The sequence below is a fragment of the Enoplosus armatus genome, chromosome 1 (assembly GCF_043641665.1).
Source record: "Enoplosus armatus isolate fEnoArm2 chromosome 1, fEnoArm2.hap1, whole genome shotgun sequence".
Lineage (NCBI taxonomy): Eukaryota > Metazoa > Chordata > Actinopteri > Centrarchiformes > Enoplosidae > Enoplosus > Enoplosus armatus.
Window position 1 is genome coordinate 18,994,391 of NC_092180.1, and position 20,508 is coordinate 19,014,898.

Genomic DNA, 20,508 nt, shown 5'->3' on the forward strand with positions numbered 1-20,508 from the left:
ATGTACCATAACCTTTTATGTCTACTTTCTCCTGAAAACTTTAAGATATATCTACACAACCCTCCTTCCTATTCCCCTGACATAGTTCTTTAATAAATGGATAGTATTTAATACAAGTGTTTTTACAGTTATTTTTGTTACCACCTCTACTAGAGACATTCTTTGTCTGTGCCTTTTGAGCAGAGGAGTTGTCATGGTCTAACGGTTTTTAATAACATAGCTGTCAATTTACAACTTCATCAGGAATGTGGCTGGGACAAGACAAACAAGTGGAGCATTCAACAACTTTGACATTAAGAAAAGAAAGACACCAGCAGCCCACAGGATTTATATTGGAGCTGAGGGAGAGGCTTTCTTGCTTGTTTGAGTCTTGTGGTCTCAAGTGAAATCTCAAAATCACTATTTAGTTTTGAGGAAAAAACAAGCTTAAATTGTGTATGCATTGATGTAGGGTGTAGGAGAGGCACGCTAAAGGCCAAGGGGGTGAAATTTATGTGGCTCAGTTGGCTAGTGACCCTGCACAGTGTGACTTTGGACTTTGACGTGTTGATAAGGAAAGCTTTAAAGAATATCCCCTGATATCAGCAGGAGGGGCTGTTTACAATGAGGACTGTGTGTGTGTGTTTCTATGAGGTATACTAGTGTGTATGGGTGTGCGTTGATGTGAAGTTACAGGATGTGCGCAAGTGGTATAAGGGTGTGCAAAAGAAGACATGATGTGACAAACAGTGGGTAAGAAAAAGAGCAGAAGAGATAAAGTAAAGTGAATGTGTGTGAGAGAAAGGGTGTGTGTATGTGAATGAGAGACAGGGAGATGGAAGCCTGGGAAGAGATGGTCAGATCTTGACACAGGAGGTGACAGCTGTCAGCTGCAGCCTTTCACAGGCCAAGCATTCCCCTCACGCCTTATATATATACATGCCTACCATACCTGCGTGTGCATGTGCACATTGGATCACACTGCCTACATTATTCTGACCACTGCAACAGTTGTGTTGTGTTATTTCCCATTTGCCCTGTGGTCTAAACTGCCGCACAGCATTCAGATGAAAATCCTCAATTTCAAACAAATAAATTCAATAAGGAAGTAAAAATTCCGAAATTGTCAAGGAGTGTTGCTGTTGTTTTCCAAGAGAATGTTTTAAAAACACATTTCATGCCTATTAGGATTTTAGAAGCCACTATAGCCATTAAAAAAACAATACCAGAATACAATCCAAATAAATTTGTCCAGAATAGAGGTGCAAGGTTTTCCTGACACATGAGCGACCGTCAGTCTCCCTGCCTGAAATAGTCTTGCATACTGTATATTGTGACGCCATCTGAGTTTCAAGCTCTCTCTGGAATCTCACTCTCACTTTCCTTCATGTCTCAGTGCACACATATTCATAGAGAGATAACCTTATCATTTATCATCACCTCTTGTGAAATGTAACGCTACCATTAACCCTAAACCCAAGCTGTAAACCTAAACCTTCCAAATGAACAATAAGACTGCACTTCATAAAAACACTTTTACTCAAAAAGGTGTAGGAAGGCTTTGACATGGATAGAAAATTAAATACACACGCATGAACGATCATCTAATTGCAGGAGCCTGTAATATTGACTGGTTGAAAATGTCAAAGGTTGTTCTATGTTATTGATTTCTATTTTGTTTTAGCATCCAATAGCGTTCCCAAATCAAACCCCCCCAGCTCACTATTGATGTAATTAAACTTGACTGTGAACACTGTGAGAGAGCTAGGTGGACATTTTAGGATGTGGGCGCACTATAACAAAATGAGTGACTGTATCTTTAAGCTCACAGAGTGACTAAGTGTCAGATAAAAGAGGAGGTCTTACGAGGTAACATGTCACAGCTTAGATGTCGATTCAGTTTATCCTCCAGTTTCAGCAGTAATGTTAGCTAAAAGAAGAGAAACGGACAACAAATTATGATTTTTAGGAAATAAACAAATGGTTGGAACAATATTATGCTGTTGGTCAATGAGGGAAACCTACATGTTGCATTTTGAATTAGTTAAACAATAAATGATCAACCAATAAACATTATTACAAGACTTACATGATACTTTGCTCCCTCCTCAACAGATTCAACGTTACACTGCATATGAATGACCTGCAGGAGAAACATGGAAATCTAAATGTGAATGGTTCTCAACTAGTGTTGGCACTTTACAGTATATATCTTGATTCCTTGTGAAAATGAAGAAATGTAAGCTTCAGGATGATTACTTGTGATATTTCACCATTGTGATTGTATATTCGTTTTGTAATATGAAGTATAATCTGTTATACGCACCCGCCGTGTCTCGAGCTCTGCAGGTTCAGGGGTGGGAGATTTGACCAAGGGGACCACAACGGGAGATTTAACAGTCTCCTGTTGAGGCTGCTGAGGACAGGGTAGCCCGAACGCCGTCATTGGATAAATACCGTTCCTGATCCAGGGAAGGAGGGAGAGACAAAGAAAGGCAGAGGTGGAGAAAACATGATAGACAGGGGGAATGAAAGAAGAGATGAAAGATAGGAGGTGGAAAATGAGAACATTTAAATTTTGAAGCAAAAATATACATAAGAAAACAAAACATGTCTTTTTGAGACCATAATCCAAATGACTTATTTATTTTACAACTTTAACAACTCAATTACGAATGCGTATCACAAAAGTACCACATTGGTCAATAACTATTCAGAATGTATCAAACTCTTGGTCAATCGGTGGCTAATTCAGTTATTTGGCCATGATTTCATATTACACAGAGGTCCCAAACAGTGGATAACATTATACCATATTTACTGTGGATAATATCATATTTAAAAAATGATGGAAGACAATAGTGAGACGGTCCAATACTGCCCCCTGGTGGCCAGACACTGATGTATCTTTAGGGCTTAAAGAAATTCAGGGTAGGACTGAGCTTCCTCAGACTCCTACTGTTAACTGGTTTGCTTCTTACCTCACATCCTCCAGGAATTTATCGAGCTCCAAGGCAGGAAACTGTGAAAGCCTACAGACAAGAAGGAATAAAATCTGATTCTAGTGTTTGAGGTCTTTAAACCACAGAATTTAAAATAATATTTCCTATAAACTCAGAAAATCATTGAGTCAATTTACAGAAACTAGGACACAACAACCGATAATATTACGGTCTATTTGACAACTTATATTGATAAACATATCTTCCTGTACTAAACAGCAATATATAAATATATATATATATATAAATATATAAGAATTATCATATTGTTTATGTATCTGTTGTTACTGTATTATTACTGTAGGAGAATAACTACTGCTATTATTTGTGCTCATTTTGAACTGATTATTTGTGCCACTAAAATGTGGACACCAGCTTCTGGCCCTCACTTGAGCTGAACGTCCTCTTTGGTCTCAGCGATGACCAGGTTGGGGTCCAGGTTCTTGGTAATCTCCTCCAGGGCATTCTCGGGAATCATGTCTGAACAATTATAAACCATTAAAGACTGATTAGGTGATACTTGCTGTTAGGATGCATCCCTTTAAACGTATACTTAATTGTTTTCATTGGTGGTATCTAATTAGTGGAGCATTAATGGATATAGGTTTAGCAGTTTCAATCCTACCAAAACTGTAATTCTGTCTTCTGTATTTTTGTGTGTGCAGGTTAAAGACTCACGTTGATGGCTGACAATACAATGTGCAGCCAGCAGTTTTAGCTGCGGTACTTCAAACAGAGCCTGGTTAAACAGCATCTCTCGAGCTGTAGGCCTTGTACTGGGATCACACTCGAGGCACTTCTGAATTAACTCCTACAAAAACAAACATCTTGGTCAACGTCTTGTACACACACAGGGGACTTTCAAATAAACACTAAGACACATAAATACACACACACAAAGCTCAATATGGTTTGATCTTTCAAGATACTCGTGAACATGCAAACATATACTCCACTCTCTTTATCTCACCCTCTGCAGTGGGTCCTCCAGTAACTGTATGGCATTGTTGATGGCCTCCTGAGAAATGTAAGAGGACTCTCCATTCCCCTGGATTTCCAATAGCGCCATCTGCAACACACCAACACACACGTTAACGTATTGCTTTTGGGAAAGGGCTCATTCTATCATGCATTATGAGTCCCACCTCACCTCTAAGGCACACATGCCAAACGAGTAGATGTCTACGGCTGTGGTAACATCATCAACAGCTAAAGAGAGAGAAAGAATATAAAGAAAAATAAAAAGTACAGATATTATATCATAGTTTAGTCACTACTTAAGACCTAAACCTGGTTATGAAACCAAAAATGTATAAAAAGATGTGCAAGTCTGATCTGATGGCTTCTTTATGTTTAGTTTGTAATCTCAATGCAACTAAATCTATTTAGGGCTGGGTAACAAACCTGAACACTTTTTGAATACTAAAATGCATCCTTAGCATCAAGTATCTTCGCCCGCCAAGTATCAAAAGTCTCTCAAAGTACTCTTTGATAAGATATTTTCTCATTTAAATCAATTTTACATTATTTTATCTAGGTAAAGCTATTGAGTGAGTATAAGTGAATTCTAGTGTGTTAGGTCGATACATGATGTAATTTTGGGAGAAACCACACTTCGTCATGGAAATCCTAGAAAGAGAGTCCTAAAAACTAGTGATATCTTATAACATCTTTCCAATAAATCTGTATCATTAGCTTGACAGGATGATAAAGGAAACTGTCAATATCACTAACAACTATAAAGTGTCATTTCGGTCAGGTCTACCTCCATATTCTGGGGCAAAGAAGTGCAAGTTCTTCTGTTCCTCATGACACGTCTTCACATGGTTGTTGATGGTGTCTGGGGCAACTGCAGACCAGATAGAGCAGAGAATATGGAGGACATATAGAAGTAGGATGGAGAATGGTGATAGAAGTGAGTATGAAGCAGGAAGAAGGAATATACAGGCCGAGGAAATAGAGAAAGAAAAGAAAGAAAGTGTGTGAGAAGGGGAGGGAATATCAGTAAACTATAGTGAGAGATGTTGACAGTTTGGAAGCTGTTCTTTAGCAGATGGGGAGTGTGAGAGATGAAATAAAGTGCAGAGAAGCTTTTGTGGCTGAACTTGAGTCATTGCAGTATGTGTACACACAACAGTGGTTTTCTAAACCACATTATACGACACCTTCATTCACATTTCATACAATGTGCAGGATTATTTCTCTATCAGAGAAAAGGGATATTGCCCCCATTTTTGTCACGAGAAGCTCTGTGTAATCATGGAAATTCACTGTACAATCACGTGAAATTCACAGTCTTTAAATACATAATTCAGTATTATTTGACTCCATTAACTGCACTCCAGCTCCACTACCTAACCCTCTTGGATGAAACCTGTGTAACTCTATACCTGATCCGATCTTGATGAGCCCGTTGTGCTGGATGAAGATGGTGTCACAGGTCAGGTTGCCATGGATGATGGGAGGGTCACATGAGTGGAGATAACTGTAGTACAGAACAAAAAAAAACATCCACAAATACAAAGTGAGTGCATTTTTCTGTGAGTGCCCATAATGAATTTAACATAATGTCTGAAAAGGGGAAACCAACCTGAGAGCAGACAGGATCTGTGTGCACCATCTCTTCCAAGCCTGTAGGACCATACACCTTATCAGAGCGCTTACTAGCTGGTTTCAAATATGGAGTAAATATGACTTGCATAATGTGATTTAGCTTTGCTCAAAAATGGTACATAGCATGATTGCAAATATTGTCTTTTGCAAACAGCCAAATGCCAGTTAATGTGTTTATGAGATTATTGGTCCTCGCTTTGGAAAACCCCTCTTATCCTCGATGCTGTGATATCAAGATATGTAGGTCATGTACAGCAAGATTTTAAGGTAAATCTACATACAGTCAGTTATTACCTTTTCATTCATGGATTTGTGATTCTTCTTTGTCTTCTTTAGAAACTGCTTCAAGCTTCCTGATGACATATATTCAGTAATGAAAATCACCTGAGGGAGAAGAATTAATTAGGGGAAATCTAGAGGGCAGACATCGTTCAAATATAAATAATAAAGACACACACATACTTATTTCATTTTTGAAAATGATGGATTTACTCATGAAGACAGACGAAAGATTCAATAACAAGCCTATGTCTCCAATTTTAAGGCTACCAGTTAATGTTTTGGTAGGTTTGAGACTCACCCTGGCCCGGTTCTCCTTCGTGTCGGCCCAGTACTTGTGAAACTTGACAATATTTGCATGTTCCAAATGGATCAGGTTATCAAATACTGCCTTCACTTTCTCCTAAACACACAGGGAAAATAAAATATAATAAAGTATATACAATAATATGTTATAATACTACTTACCATAAATGCATTTTGGTTTTGCACTGACTCTTCTGTGCCTGACAGATGGGTAACAAGTGTTAGACAATTACCTTTCTTTTTCTTTCTTAGGTAAATTATAATACACTAGAGATGCAACGATCAGTCTTTTAATTGATTAGATTGAAAGAAAAATGACCAGGAATTATTTTGATAATTCAGTAATTGTTAAAGTAATTTAAGTAATTTTTCTAGGAAAAATGTCATGCCTTTGTCATATTTGATAGTAAATGAAGACGTCTCGCCACATTTTATAGACTAAATAATTAATCAATTAATCAAGATATTAATTAGTAGATTAATCAATAAGGAAAGTAATTGTTATTTGCAGCCCATAGTACACAATTCCAGAAATGATGTGCCACTTGTGAACTGTACACAGATGTTAACAAACCTGAACAGTCTATAACTGCTTTACAACAACAGGACAAGAGGGGACATTTTTTAAATATTTTCCACAAAAGGTAGAAATGTTTTTCTGTAAGTCAGTAAAGCATTTTTCCTCAGTAAAGCAAATTTCACTGGGATTGCATTGTCACTGGTTTTTCCACATTGCAGAAGCAGAGCTGCGTCATTCTCACCACTGTAACTTGTCAGTGTGCACTTTAGTAAAGGAAGAGGTTTTACCCAATCTATTCTTATCATTTTTGATTCTGAATATATGCATGAACTACTGAGGCACATGAAGACCTATTAAAATAAGACAACAGTGTTATTTTCCCTTTTTTACACATTGAGGTGAAATCTTCACCACAGCTTAGATGAGTTGACAGAGAAAAACACGTCTTGTTTACTGTCCCAATCCATATTCAATTAACTGTACAATTACATCTTAATTCAAGACTATATAATCCCCAAAGTGACTATTTCAAACTGTTTTAATCTTACTCTGTAACACTGTGCCTCACCTCCAGCAGTTTGAAGTTCTTCCGCTCTGAGATCATGACTTCATTCCAGACTACCTCTACCCCTTCCTCTGTGTCCATGGCCAAGTATGCAGCATCTATCCCTGGGACATTACGCTGATTCACCTACAGTAGAAGTGAACAGAAAATACCTTATGAGATAATATTTTTTAATAGTGAAATGAAATATAACACATATAACACAAAAACATACCACAAAATAATATACAGATAGCACACTTTCACCACCATCCTCCTCCTCCTGTTTCAGCTGACGTGGTGTCTTTTCTTCCTTACATTGTTGCTATTTTGTTTTGGATTCTGACTTTTCCACCTTTGTTTTGATTTTAAGTTTATACTTGTGCTAACCATACCTTCTGAATATTACTAAACAATGACAAGCTGTTTTATTATAAAATAACTCTGATGAGACAAACTAAAGTTTGCAGTGTTGCCTTGATGATACAGGATGCTTATGAAGTCCCTCTGACCAATAACATTGATCTATGCAAAGAAATGTGATGTGTCTCATGATAACTTTTAACTTAATGATGGTTTGAACAGTTAATAATTGTTCTTGACCTCCCCCTTACCTCCTCTTTGCGTTTCTGCCAGCGGCCACAGGGACTCTCTTCCAGGATTTCTGACTCATCTTCACTCTCATCCTCATCCTCCGTTGCTGTGGTGGCAGGAGGCTGTATGGAGGCCACAGGCAAAGATGCAGATGCTCCACCTTGTACCTGCTGAGTATTACTGGACATGTGTCCGGCTGTGACCTCTGGCTTGTTTTCCTCTGTACCTCCAGCTCCTTTTTCCTGTGGATCCGACATTATGACACAACTTGTATGCTTGCTGGCCTTCCTTCTCTAGGTTCCAGTTCCTGGGCTGCAACAAGTGACAGGAAGCCTCTTTCTCCTCTCTCCGTTAGCGCTGGTCACACATCCATTTTCTTCTCTGGCCTGGCTTTCAACAAGGTAGAGCTGAAGGAGGGAGGAGTGTAAACAAATGACACATGTAGAGAGGCGGGGGGGTCAGAGGGCTACTGTTACCTGTGGTAATAACGTTAAGTATTATGTAACGTAAGTATCATCTTTTCAAACGTTAAGTCGTACTTTCCCCACCTTGATTAGTAAACTACTGAGAGACGAACTTACGTCGTATGCTTTATTGGTAGCTTGGACTCAGGGGCATTACTGTTACAGGACACTAACGTTAAGTTAAAACATCAGTCACTCAAACCAACTAACGATAGCTACTGTAGCTAACGTTAACTTAGCTGTTGAAGGCTGTTGCTAATGTCCAACGTTAGCTTAGAGAAGTTCAGCCGCCTCCCACTCCTTTGCTAACTTTCCCCCCAGCTAACGAGCTAATGGAAGGTAAATAAACAAATAGCTTTAAAAAGTTAAGTTGCAACATATACTAATCTTACCGTGGAACAGAGCACTACCACCGAATAAATAGCCTTGGGTTACATACTGATGAAAAAGCAGTAAAAAGAGACGCTTTTAAACAAAAATGCTAGTTCGTCATAAAATATGTTGGGTTTCAAGTCCCTTTCTCTTAGCAGAAGTGGGAGGGGCGGGGCGGCGATTGGGGAGCGCTTGTTTGCGCGCAAAAAACGCAGTGGTGTAGAGTTACTACTACTAGACCATCATAAGTAGAACACATGGGCTTTGAATGACAAATATTACATTTAATATATTGTTTAAAAAATGCCTTAAAACAGCAAAATATATTATTTTATGTAACTAATGTTATAACTGCGTGGTCTGGTCCGTGGAGTTATAACTCCCCACAATATATTGTGTGTTCGTTTCAACACCAGCACATCACCGATAAAACACCAGTGGTATATGCTTCGCTTCCTCAGCTACAGATATTAAATAATTTATACTAAATAAAGACTTAAAAACAACCCGCATTTTGGTCAGCATGTGTTGTTTTTGTGTACTATAAAACTCCATGAGGAGAATAAATTATTTATACTTTTGTCCTTTTTAAACATAGTTGCCGTCTCAATTTTCAAATTGTAAAATCAAGCGCACTCAAATTTGGTTGTGCTCGAAGAACAATCAAGATACAAGATAGTTCACACCCATAATACTAATTTGGAGGGAATGTCCGCGAAAGGGACAACAGCTATGTAAAAATATGTCTATATTTCACATTACACGTTACATTTCAGTAACTCATTAAACCCATACATTTTATGCTGTTTGGCTTTATTAAATACACATTTTAAAGAAGAGTTCAGGGGTCAAATCTATGTGTTTAAAGCGAAAACGGAAGTCGTCAGAGGTGACCACTCTCGCCTCACTTGTAGACGGTTTGTACAGCTGTTTCACGTTGCTAATATTCTGCGCAAGATGTTATCCACGGTGTAGTTACATGCAAGGCAGCGATGCAAACAAGCCCGCTGGAAGATAAAGGAATAGTTGTGTGGCTGTCTTTTGGATAAAAAGACCCCCGTCTCTCTTCGCTCACTATGCGGAGGCTGAACGACACCGAAGCCGTCCGCATAGGTCGTATATAACGGATATTTTATGGAAGGTGGGACGAGGGAGAGGTTGTGAGGCTGGGGAGTCGGGACATCGGCTGAGCTGGGGAGAGGAGCGTTAGCAAGCTAGCTTTCGTGACAGTAAACGGTTATAACGGAACAGTGACTTTTCCGTACAACAGCCATTCGGTTATCATGGCTACGAATGGTAACAATTTAACGCTACCGCCTGGGATGGGAGATATCATCCAGTTAAACGTCGGTGGGACAAGGTAAGCTTCGTCAACAGGACAGCTCGACAGATGATGATCATCTTTTGGGAGATTTGAGCTCTGGCTACGTACGTGTATGATGATATCTGCATGGCCAAGCTGCCATGGATGTAGCTGAAGTACATACACCACTCAAGGTTGTGTAGGTTACTTCATCATTACTCTTTTTCTTATTTACTTTCTCTCTCTCTCTCTCTCTCTCTCTCTCTCTCTCTCTCTCTCACACACACACACACACTGGGCTTTCTTGACTATGTACATTGAACACTGTACATCTACATTATAACACTGGTGCGATGTAGTAATGCATTTGTTCAGCAAGGCAATTACATGACTGGCATGTGTCTTGGTCAACAAATTAGCCATCCACCATTTTCATGCTCACAAGTTCACTGACCCTACATTTTCTATTACACAGTGTCTGTAATACATGTGCTATTGGGTCTTTACACTGCAGGTTCAGCACCTCCAGACAGACTCTGATGTGGATCCCAGACTCTTTCTTCTCAAGGTTGGTCATATTTCCTCAGCATTTGGACTCTTCTTCAAAAGCAGATGATGCATGGAATAGATCTGGACTGTTTGTGCCTTCATTTCTACATGGTCCACGAATGAGAAGTCACATGACTGCTATCCAGGTTGCATTGTGAAATGTTGGTGTTTCTGGGTTATCTCGCAGCCTACACCAGATTAGAAGAATCAATTGAAATATTAGCAACTTAAATGCAGTGTTAGAGTATCTGTTATGAGGGACAAGAATGTGTCTGCATAACCACAGTAAGTGGTTATGTTACTACATATTTCAAAGCAGGGGCTCGTATACCTGACCAACATGGCACTAATGGAGCAAAGTCTCTTGACTCCCCCTGAGGCCAGACTAATTAAACTAGTACTAGTACTGTTGCTACAGCATGAAGGAGTTCTACCAGGCACAGGTCAAAGACTCAGTGAGCGTGCTATGGTGCAGTTGCAAGTCAGTAAGACAAAATTCGTATTACATAATTAATGTTAAGTAGGAATGTTCCATTATCTCGTCTCTGTCTTGCTTCACACTCCTAACATTCTGGTGATGGGAAATGGCAGGGGATTACCATTACAGTCCGCCATGATTGGAAGAGGGTAGAAAATCAAGTCAGCTGCGTTACTTTAATAAATGTTGTATCTTTTGTTTGTTATGTTAGTGAGGCACACGTCCTGTATTCATCCAATATTCAATGTGAACATTGTGACAGTCATTCCTTGTTTTAAGATTTTTTGGGCTTTGGAAACTGTTGTTACAATATGTGGACTAAGTGTAAATATTTCAGTATATGTGGGTGTTTTCACCTGTTTCTATTGAGTTATTTGGGTGTGATTCTTTCCCCAAAGGGGAGCCCCCCTGTTAGAGTGAAACAGCTGATTGGGGCTGGGCAAATACCACCATCGTAACAAACTCAAACACTGGACTGAGCTCACAGTTTGACAACAGCTGACCAAGTAGTGTTAAATGCCTGTCAGTCTGTCTGCCAGTGCACCTGTCTGTCTGCCTGCCTGTCAGTCAGTCTCTCTGCCCCCGGCTGTCTGCAATGTGCAGTCAATATGAAGTCATTCTTCATACAAACTTGCAGCACATGCTGATGCAGCACTAATCTGTAGTTCAGAGTCAACAGGCACGAGTATTTGTGACTGTGCAAATAATTTGTGTTTATTTCAGGTGGTGGTAACACTGCTGGTAAGTGGAAATGGAGAAGTGCTTGGGTTAACTGGAGCACACTGTGTGTGTGTGTGTGTGTGTGTGTGTGTGTGTGTGTGTGTGTTTTACAGTTTGCTGAGTGGAAGGATATCCACTCTTCGGGATGAAACTGGAGCTGTGAGTATAGCCTTTGTTGCTTCTTAATCGAAAACTAGGACAGTATCTGTAGGCCACATCTGAAATATTCTTTAAAAGCTTCCAGCAGATAGGACAGGACATTTGTTCTGTTGTGATGCATGGCCCTAAGATTATGTTCAAGAACAAATAAGATATGACATTATACCATTTGAGACCATATTAGACAAATTCTGTGGCCCACACCCCACAGTCAGTGTTTTATTATTAAATTTCATTCACATGCCTATTGGTAGCTGGGCTGCAACTAATAATTATTATAATTACAGATCAGTACAGATTTTGAATTGTAACCAATTACTTTTCTTTTAATGGTTGATTAAGCATTTGCATCATAATATCTGCTCCTCCACTTCCAGATATTTATTGACAGAGACCCTACAGCTTTTGCACCAATTTTGAATTTCCTCCGAACCAAAGAACTGGACCTGCGGTAAGGAGACATGATAGCATTCAGAAAATATCCCTCAATGTTTATTTTGGGAAGACATTATGTTGAGTTATAACCAGAGTCTTATGCTGCTCTTCTCTCTGTAGGGGTGTCAACATCAGCATCCTGCGACACGAAGCAGAGTTTTACGGGATAACTCCTTTAGGTGTGTTGCTGTACAGAGATTTGGAGGGAATGGAAGTTGCAGCCTTATTCTGAGCACAGACAGTGATGCGTATAGAAATTATGGAAACCTTATAATGCACCTGCATTATATGAAGTTTGTTCTGTAGCCATTACATTTTTATCACAAGATTTGTCAGCAGTCACCACGTGTCTACAGCATCACCAGGTGTTGCATACCAGCTAAGTGTGTGGGTTTTTTGGCTACATGCTTTAGTACAAGTGAACTACTGTCGTTAAAGTGAAATGTTGTCCTGTAATGTCAAATGTTGTTTTGGCTTCAAATACAACTTGACCAAGTTCAGAACCGTATTACTGTTAGTTCCATGCACTCCAATGTTGTTTTACTTCCTGTTTCAGTGTTTGTAACTTCCCTGCATTGTCTGTGTACTTGAATGGGAAAGTTACCTTTGTGAAAACTGAATACCTGCCTAAAATCATAATATGCACAGCAACGCATATGACACAATGCAAAATAATGATAGTGGATTGTTGGGATCTAATCAGTTATGTGTAATTTTTTAACAACGTTGTCAAAATAAAAATAAATAGAATATGAGGTTTAAAATCCATAGAACAAAAGGACAATTTATTATATCTGTCAACGACAAAATTATAAAATACTATGTATCAGCCTCAGTAAATGTAATCATCCATTATGTTTTCCTAATTGTTATTTTTTCATGTTTTACAGTAATTGAATAAGTGGTCACTTAATCTTGAAAAATATCTATCATGTTACTCTGGTCATCATGAGCTCATTGCAGTTTCTGTGTGTGTGTGTGTGTGTGTGTGTGTGTGTGTGTGTGTGTGTGTGTGTGTGTGTGTGTGTGTGTGTGTGTGTGTGTGTGTGTGCATGCATGCAGTACGGCGCCTGCTGCTGTGTGAGGAACTGGACCGCTCATCATGTGGCAGTGTTCTCTTCCATGGTTACTTGCCACCTCCAGGTAAAGACATGAAACTGAGTGATACAAAAAATGAACTGAAAATAGAGTAAACCAATTAACTGTGAACAGAACATTCAACAGTTGCAGGAAGGAAACAACCTGTTCTTAAGTCACAGAATACTATAAAAATTAAATGCAGAAATGTCTATTTATAAATTTCATCTTTCCTTGACAGCCATCCCTGCCCGTAAGTCGAACCCCGCTCCAGCAGCCTCCGGCTCCTCCTCTGATGAGCGGCCAGGTCCAAGTGGAGCAGAGGGCTTCACCCGTGTTGGTCCCCCTCCTCACCCTTCCCTCTCTGGCCCACCTGGAACAGACGACAACCACAAACTGGGTGAGTAACCAGGGGCAGCCTTATGAAGTTTGTCCGAAGATAAATAATGGTGATAATCTGTAGATTACACATACCGGCATGCTTACAGCTGTTGTGGGCAAGTTTCATTTTAGCATAAAAAAGCAAGTAGCAAATGTAGCAATAACTGTGTAGTTTGACAGTGACTTGTCAGTAGGACTACATCCTACTACATAGTCTTCCTTCTGCCTGCCATTACCAGACTGCGCGTGTACTGGCATGCACTCTGGTTATGTTTGAGTTTGTCTATGTTCCCACATGTTCATATGTGTGTCACATCTAAATGTGCGTGAAAGTAAGAGAGTATATGTACTGTTTATGCTTGTACGTGTGTGTTTCTGTGAGTGTGCATTAATGCTGGAGCTAATGTGACCTGACACATCCTTTTAGTGGGCTGACTAACTGACTGAGGTAGCCTAGTTTCACATCAGAGGATGACATCAGAGAATATAGTTAGCTGCAGTAAACAAAGTGTGTGTGTGTGTGCTCTGGACTGATGGAGAAGAATTCAGGATGGGCGTTTTATATCATGCAATAATCTGAAGTAAACATCACTGATCCCTGCCTGGCTCTAGACCTTTGAATAGATGCCCACATTTTCATTTTATTCAGTTGTTCAGATAATGACAAATAAACAATGAAGTGTGTGTGTGTGTGTGTGTGTGTGTGTGTGTGTGTGTGTGTGTGCAGGTCCTGTGGTTGACCCCAGGAAGGTGCTGATTATAGCGGGACACCACAACTGGATTGTGGCAGCTTATGCACACTTTGTCATCTGCTACAGGTAACATGCCACAACATGGCTGGTTAAAACATTTCTCATCCACTCCAGAGTTCATAAGGGGCAGACATTAAATTATTTATGATGGTACGATGGAGTCATTACTTGTTGTGTCTCACATTTCTCACTAAATGCTCCTATGTCTGCACAGGTACATGAGCTGCCAGCTTCGGCTCTATACATGTTCAGTCAAATTAGTGAACTATTTCTTTCTTCGTTATGCATAGTGAAAGCTGATATGTAAAGATAAAAAAAGTGTTATTGATTCAGGACAAATGTATGGAAGTCAAAATAGGGGCCAACATGTTTCAACCATTAGGGTCTATATCAGAGTGTGTTTACCACATTGATGGTTGTCTGTTCATAAAATCTCACAGGATTTGGACAAAGACTTTTTTTACCCATGTCCAACTTCTTCAAAACAGACCTGTTTGTTCAGAAACGTCCTTGTCATTTAAATTATGAAATACTGTATTATGGCTGATCCTGAGTGTAAGAATAACAGCAGATTGTCCGTGTGTGTGATCTTGCTGTAGGATAAAGGAATCTTCTGGATGGCAGCAGGTGTTTTCTTCCCCCTACCTTGACTGGACCATTGAACGCATCGCACTTAACGCCAAGGTGGTGGGTGGACCGCACGGGGACAAGGACAAGATGGTGGCCGCCGCCTCTGAAAGCAGTATCATCCTCTGGAGCATCCAAGATGGAGGCAGTGGCAATGAGATAGGTAAACAGAGAGTTACTGTATGCTTGTGTTGGTGTGTTTTATCGGGGTTCCTACTGACCCTACTGTGATCCAGTCAGGAAAACTGACCTCCTGCTATCTCTGTGACACAGCCGTCAACCTCCACCCATTTTTCCCCAGCCCGCAAATTTACAGGAACTCCTACTTCTCCCCACCACGACAGGTGTATTCAGTCTCGGTGTACCTGTGGATGATCTCTTTTTCATTGGGAACCAGCTGGTGGCTACAAGTCATACAGGGAAGGTTGGGGTGTGGAATGCCGTCACACAGCACTGGCAGGTAGGAGAGGATGTATGAATGTGTGCCCAGTGTGTGTGTGTGTGTGTGTGTGTGTGTGTGTGTGTGTGTGTGTGTGTGTGCGTTTTTACTACATAACTACATGGAATACCATTGTACTGATTGAGTTCACCTGTGTATATGTTAGGTTCAAGATGTGGTTCCTATTACCAGCTGTGACACAGCAGGATCCTTCCTACTGCTGGGCTGCAACAATGGCTCCATCTACTACATAGGTACACACATGTTTATACACACAGACACAAACATGTGTGCACACACAGGGTTCCCTACCTTCTGTCTGTCACTCAGCTTATTGGATGTTAGTGAATTTAGTGAAGCATCCGTTACAAGGAAAGGTTACAGCAAATGACTGCCCTTTTATTAATTTGAAAGACTTTTATAACTTTGTTATGATTATTATACATATACATTTTTATCTAAAGGATTTTGAGTCAATAAGGAGATTGGACACTCGATCTAGATTTCATAAAATGCTGTCAAACCTTAACACATCAACATTTTGTCTCCTTCCTTTTAGACATGCAGAAGTTTCCACTGAGGATGAAGGATAATGATCTTCTGGTGACAGAGCTTTATCATGACCCTTCAAATGACGCCATCACTGCGCTGTCTGTCTACCTCACTCCTAAAACCAGTCAGTAGACCAATTTTTTTCATCTCATCTAAAAATAAAGAAGAAAATAAACTTTTTTTTTCCTGCATATACCTGTCTATTTTTTCCTTTTCATATGGTTTCAACTCTGTTCACCTCCCTCAGTTTCACCTCCTGGGATGTAACATAAATCACAGTTACTGAGCTGACATTAAATCTGGCTGTGTGTATTTGTGTTATGTCTCCCTCTCTCGGCTCTCAGGTGTGAGTGGGAACTGGATAGAGATAGCCTATGGGACTAGCAGCGGTGCGGTAAGAGTGATCGTGCAACACCCGGAGACAGTGGGATCGGGCCCCCAGCTCTTTCAGACATTCACTGTCCACAGGAGCCCGGTGACGAAGATTATGCTGTCTGAGAAGTATCTGGTATCAGGTGAGGAAGGTGTAACAGGCGGGGAGATTAGACAGACAGTTTCCCTGCTGATAGAGGGGTGATTGAGGGAACTTGGGTTATGTAATAGAGGAATATACCGGACAATGGTACGGTTGCCTGTTGACACATAGTCCAATAATCTCTTGTTCATTGTGTTCTCTGTTACGCACCTGTGATTGAAATCTTGTTTGGTTTGTGTTTTTCTGTGTGTGTCAGTGTGCGCGGACAACAACCACGTTCGGACGTGGACGGTGACCCGTTTCAGAGGGATGATCTCCACCCAGCCAGGCTCCACCCCTCTAGCTTCCTTCAAAATACTGTCCCTGGAGGAGACGGAGAGCCACGGGAGCTACTGCTCTGGGAATGATATAGGTGAGAGAGTAAAGAAGAGAAGAGCAGCAGAAATAGAAGAAGGCACGATTGATTAATGTGAGGGAAGCATAGACGCATTTATAAGGAGGAAGAGAGAGATTGTCTGATACTGTCCTTGGAACAGAGGTACAGGTTTTGGAGTAGTAGTAATGGGTGGAGCTTTGCATTCAAATGCATTCAAAGATAACAGCTACAGTATGTGCAGATATGAATACTTGTGTTACCAGCTGTTCAACTTATATGAAAAGCCTTGAAACTCTCTTAAGTACAAGCCACAGGAATGACACTGCTACCAGTCTTTAACTGTAACTTGATCAAAGAGCCTTGCCAAAGTGGAAACATCACTTACTAAATAAGACAAACTGAGTACTTATAATTTCTTCACAAGCATCCTAGTTTTGTGTTCTACTAAATGTTTTGAAACAGTCTTTTGTGGTGGACTTTTGGTTTTCTGCTATCAGGTCCATTTGGAGAGAGAGACGATCAGCAGGTATTCATACAGAAGGTTATCCCCATCATCAACAAACTGTTTGTGAGGCTCTCATCGACTGGAAAGAGGTATAATATTCTCCATCTGTTTTTCCATCCACCTTAGCTCCTCTGACCTTTATGTAATTTGTCATTTATTGTCATATTTGTGTGTGTGTTTGTTAGGATCTGTGAAGTGCAGTCAGTGGACGGGACCACCATCTCTTGCTTCATGGTACGGGAGTGTGAGGGTTCGAGCCGCATGGGGTCACGACCTCGACGCTACCTATTCACCGGTCACGGAAACGGCAGCATCCAAATGTGGGATCTGACCACTGCGATGGACACCGCTAACAAAGGAGAGGAGAGGAAGAGAGAGGGTAAGGAAAGAGAGACAGACGGGGGAGAAGGAGGGAAGGTTGAGAGAGAGAGAGCGAAATGTAGAAGGCAAAATTGTGTGTGTATGTGTATTCTGAAGCCGCTCTTGTGTTTGACAGATGTAGGCGGGCCGACAGAGGAGGAGCTGCTGCAGCTGTTGGACCAGTGCGACCTGAGCACCTCCCGCTGTGCTACACCAAATATTAGCCCCGCCCCCTCTGTGCTGCACCACACACGCCTCAGAGAGTCCTGCTCAAGGTCAGACAGAAAGTTCACACACCACATTTAAGACAAACAGGCAGATGGACATTCATACAAAAGAAGGAACACAATTAACTACACCCACACTTCACCTTCCTCATTCAGATACATCCGGACATTTATGCATAAAATAAGGAACTGTGTGTCTCAATACCGTAATCATAATAAATAACATCCTTTGCACTATGGTTGTCAACACTACTGTGTGAAGTGTTATGAAGATGTCTTTCACTGACCATTGCAGCTCTTACCTGTCTCACTCTCTCATGTCTTTCAGTCTGCAGTTACAGGCCCCGGAACCCATCCCCGAGAACCAGGCTACTTATGGAGCTGTGCGACCCTACAGAGAGAGCCCCCTGCTGGCCCGCGCTAGACGGACTGAGTCCTTCCACAGCTACCGGTGAAATAGTATTTGTCTCACTGTGCAGATCCATTAAAGGGTCGGTTCACCCATGTTACAAAAACATATTTCCTTACTGACCTCTAGTGGTATCACGCCATGCAGGTTATCTGGCTTTTTTTTGCCCAGGTTTTGAGATATCCACTTTCAACTGTTTTCATTAGAACGACTTCTATTGAATAGTCCCCATGAAAACTGCTTTCCGTCTTTTGTGTCTTATCCAGAGTAACGCAGACAATGTTTCTGTACACTTCTGTATGGTGTTGAATCATTTTTGTAAATGTACGTTTTTATGAGAGGTCGGTGGGGATATGATTTTTTTTGTAATTTGGATGACTTGATCTTTACAGTGGTGCTCCTTGTCCTGCACTTTCTCATTTTTCTATGCTCTATCAACACCTGGGGGGGTCGAGCCAATGAATCTACCTGATCAGGTGGGACGGAGCAGGGAGAGATGGAAAATATGCAGAGCTAGGGCTCTGCAGAACCAGTAGCAAGGACCCCCAGCACCTGGTTTTGAAATACAGAGTCCCTGCATGCCATTCTGATACTAATCTGATTATGCTTGGAAATGGCTGTCCTTGTGTGCATTTTGTTTATGTATCTATCCGCCTGTGACTGACTCCATCCATCCATCTTTCCGCAGAGACTTCCAGAACTTCAGTCTGAGTCGAGGTCTCTTGGACAGCACAGGTCAGACGTCCACACAGGGCCTCAGTCAGACCCCTGATGCCCGCCGTTCGCTCTGTGACTTTGGGCCTGAGGACAGCGAGAGGAGAGCCACAGCTATGGAGTTCTGGGCTTGCCGAACAGCTAGTTCAAGCTCGCCCATACATATCGGAGCTATGACAACTGCTGGTGTTTCCGGAGTGAAGGCAGAAGGCGGTCAAGAGTCTCCACGACAACCTCCTGACAGCCCGATTCCTGGAGGTGACGTTAGGCGAAAGGTGCACCCACAACCAGAGGAAGGAGAGGGTGTGGGATCAGGGGGAGATGGGGTGAAGGCGGAGGGAGGTGTGAAGAAGAGGGGAGTACTAGAAGGAGGCTTTCTGGGGAGGAAGAGGGCTCCCCCAGTCCCCCACCTCTCCTCCCTCCCCCCTGGGTCTGAAGGTTCAGGCAGTGACTCATCTGCCAATGCCTCCCCCTCCCCAACCAAACTGGCTTCCTCCACCTCACCGCGACACAGGAAGCTGGCCCCAGAGCTGTCCAATCAGGACAGCAGCCTGTGACAGCGCAATGTGCCCACCCCCTCTTTTATTTTGCTCCCAATCAAAGGAATCATCTCGTAGAAGCGTCCACGTGGGAGATGAGGCCTGGATATCACAGCAGAGGAGGAATGTGGCTTCATCTACAGGAAACCACTTCAATTGCTTCTACTCCACTTTCCACCCTAACAGTGTGTTTTTTTAGGTATGGTTCATGATGTAACTGGATAAAGGACCGTCTTCTTTTGGGACTCCACACATGTTGCTACCATGTTTTAATGAGTCTGTGTCTCAGGACAAGTCTCCTCTACTCAGTTTGCTTCCTATGCTGAAAAACTTTCATTTTAATTTAAGTCAGTGGAACTCAAACATTGGTGTCATACCTTTTACGACAAAATCTGACAGGAAGAAGCAGTCACAACAACGCTAACAGCATGCCATCTCGACCAGGGCAGGAATGCATTTTGTTTTTGATTGTTTTATCACACTTCTGCTGGGTACAACTGGAGCTCCTGCTATCTCAGTTTGCTTTTGGTGTTTGCTTCAGGTTGTCTTAACAGATGATGAGGGTGATGAGGTCAGCACTTTCAGGCACAAATCTGATAGCAACATGGCTGCTCAGTTCGTCCTGTAGAACTGCTGAAACTGGTTTCTGTCCCTGTGTTGATGTTGTTCACATCTTAACAAACATTCAGTCACTACAGGAACATGCAGACGTCTGTTTGGCCAGGTATTGTCGAGGGTGTGTTGTTGCTGCCTTTTTG

At 41.4% G+C, this 20,508-nt stretch overlaps 2 protein-coding genes across 2 annotated transcripts in view; one reads left to right on the forward strand and one right to left on the reverse strand.

Annotated features, from left to right (window-relative positions):
* Positions 1–8,799, reverse strand: part of LOC139288889 (nuclear receptor-binding protein-like) — a 10,453-nt gene extending 1,654 nt beyond the window's left edge. The window contains exons 1-16 of the mRNA XM_070910342.1: positions 8,694–8,799; positions 7,858–8,244; positions 7,268–7,390; positions 6,175–6,276; positions 5,889–5,978; positions 5,572–5,612; positions 5,372–5,466; positions 4,747–4,830; positions 4,132–4,190; positions 3,952–4,050; positions 3,660–3,792; positions 3,371–3,461; positions 2,961–3,011; positions 2,306–2,441; positions 2,069–2,122; positions 1,846–1,909 (exon numbers count right to left, since the gene is read on the reverse strand). Coding sequence (XP_070766443.1) covers positions 1,846–1,909; positions 2,069–2,122; positions 2,306–2,441; positions 2,961–3,011; positions 3,371–3,461; positions 3,660–3,792; positions 3,952–4,050; positions 4,132–4,190; positions 4,747–4,830; positions 5,372–5,466; positions 5,572–5,612; positions 5,889–5,978; positions 6,175–6,276; positions 7,268–7,390; positions 7,858–8,094 — 1,459 coding nt within the window. The 5' untranslated portion in view covers positions 8,095–8,244; positions 8,694–8,799. The remainder of the gene's footprint in view (positions 1–1,845; positions 1,910–2,068; positions 2,123–2,305; positions 2,442–2,960; positions 3,012–3,370; positions 3,462–3,659; positions 3,793–3,951; positions 4,051–4,131; positions 4,191–4,746; positions 4,831–5,371; positions 5,467–5,571; positions 5,613–5,888; positions 5,979–6,174; positions 6,277–7,267; positions 7,391–7,857; positions 8,245–8,693) is intronic.
* A 1,157-nt stretch (positions 8,800–9,956) lies between these two features.
* kctd3 (potassium channel tetramerization domain containing 3) lies at positions 9,957–20,112 on the forward strand. Its single transcript, XM_070910329.1, has 19 exons — positions 9,957–10,033; positions 10,491–10,544; positions 11,837–11,882; positions 12,260–12,333; positions 12,438–12,496; positions 13,380–13,460; positions 13,636–13,794; positions 14,503–14,593; positions 15,127–15,317; positions 15,499–15,614; positions 15,760–15,847; positions 16,153–16,269; positions 16,490–16,660; positions 16,877–17,032; positions 17,494–17,590; positions 17,687–17,880; positions 17,998–18,136; positions 18,417–18,539; positions 19,186–20,112. Exons 1-19 carry the CDS (start codon positions 9,957–9,959, stop codon positions 19,766–19,768), a joined length of 2,616 nt encoding a protein of 871 aa, XP_070766430.1. The 3' UTR covers positions 19,769–20,112.
* Positions 20,113–20,508: the final 396 nt, after the last annotated feature.

What these genes read in the sequence shown, in the direction of transcription:
- kctd3 (XM_070910329.1), top strand. Translation starts at nt 9,957, where the DNA reads ATGGCTACGAATGGTAACAATTTAACGCTACCGCCTGGGATGGGAGAT. An exon ending in TGAGAAGTATCTGGTATCAG is followed by an intron (nt 16,661 to 16,876) that starts GTGAGGAAGGTG and finishes TGTGTGTGTCAG; the next exon opens with TGTGCGCGGACAACAACCAC. An exon ending in CTCTCATCGACTGGAAAGAG is followed by an intron (nt 17,591 to 17,686) that starts GTATAATATTCT and finishes TGTGTTTGTTAG; the next exon opens with GATCTGTGAAGTGCAGTCAG.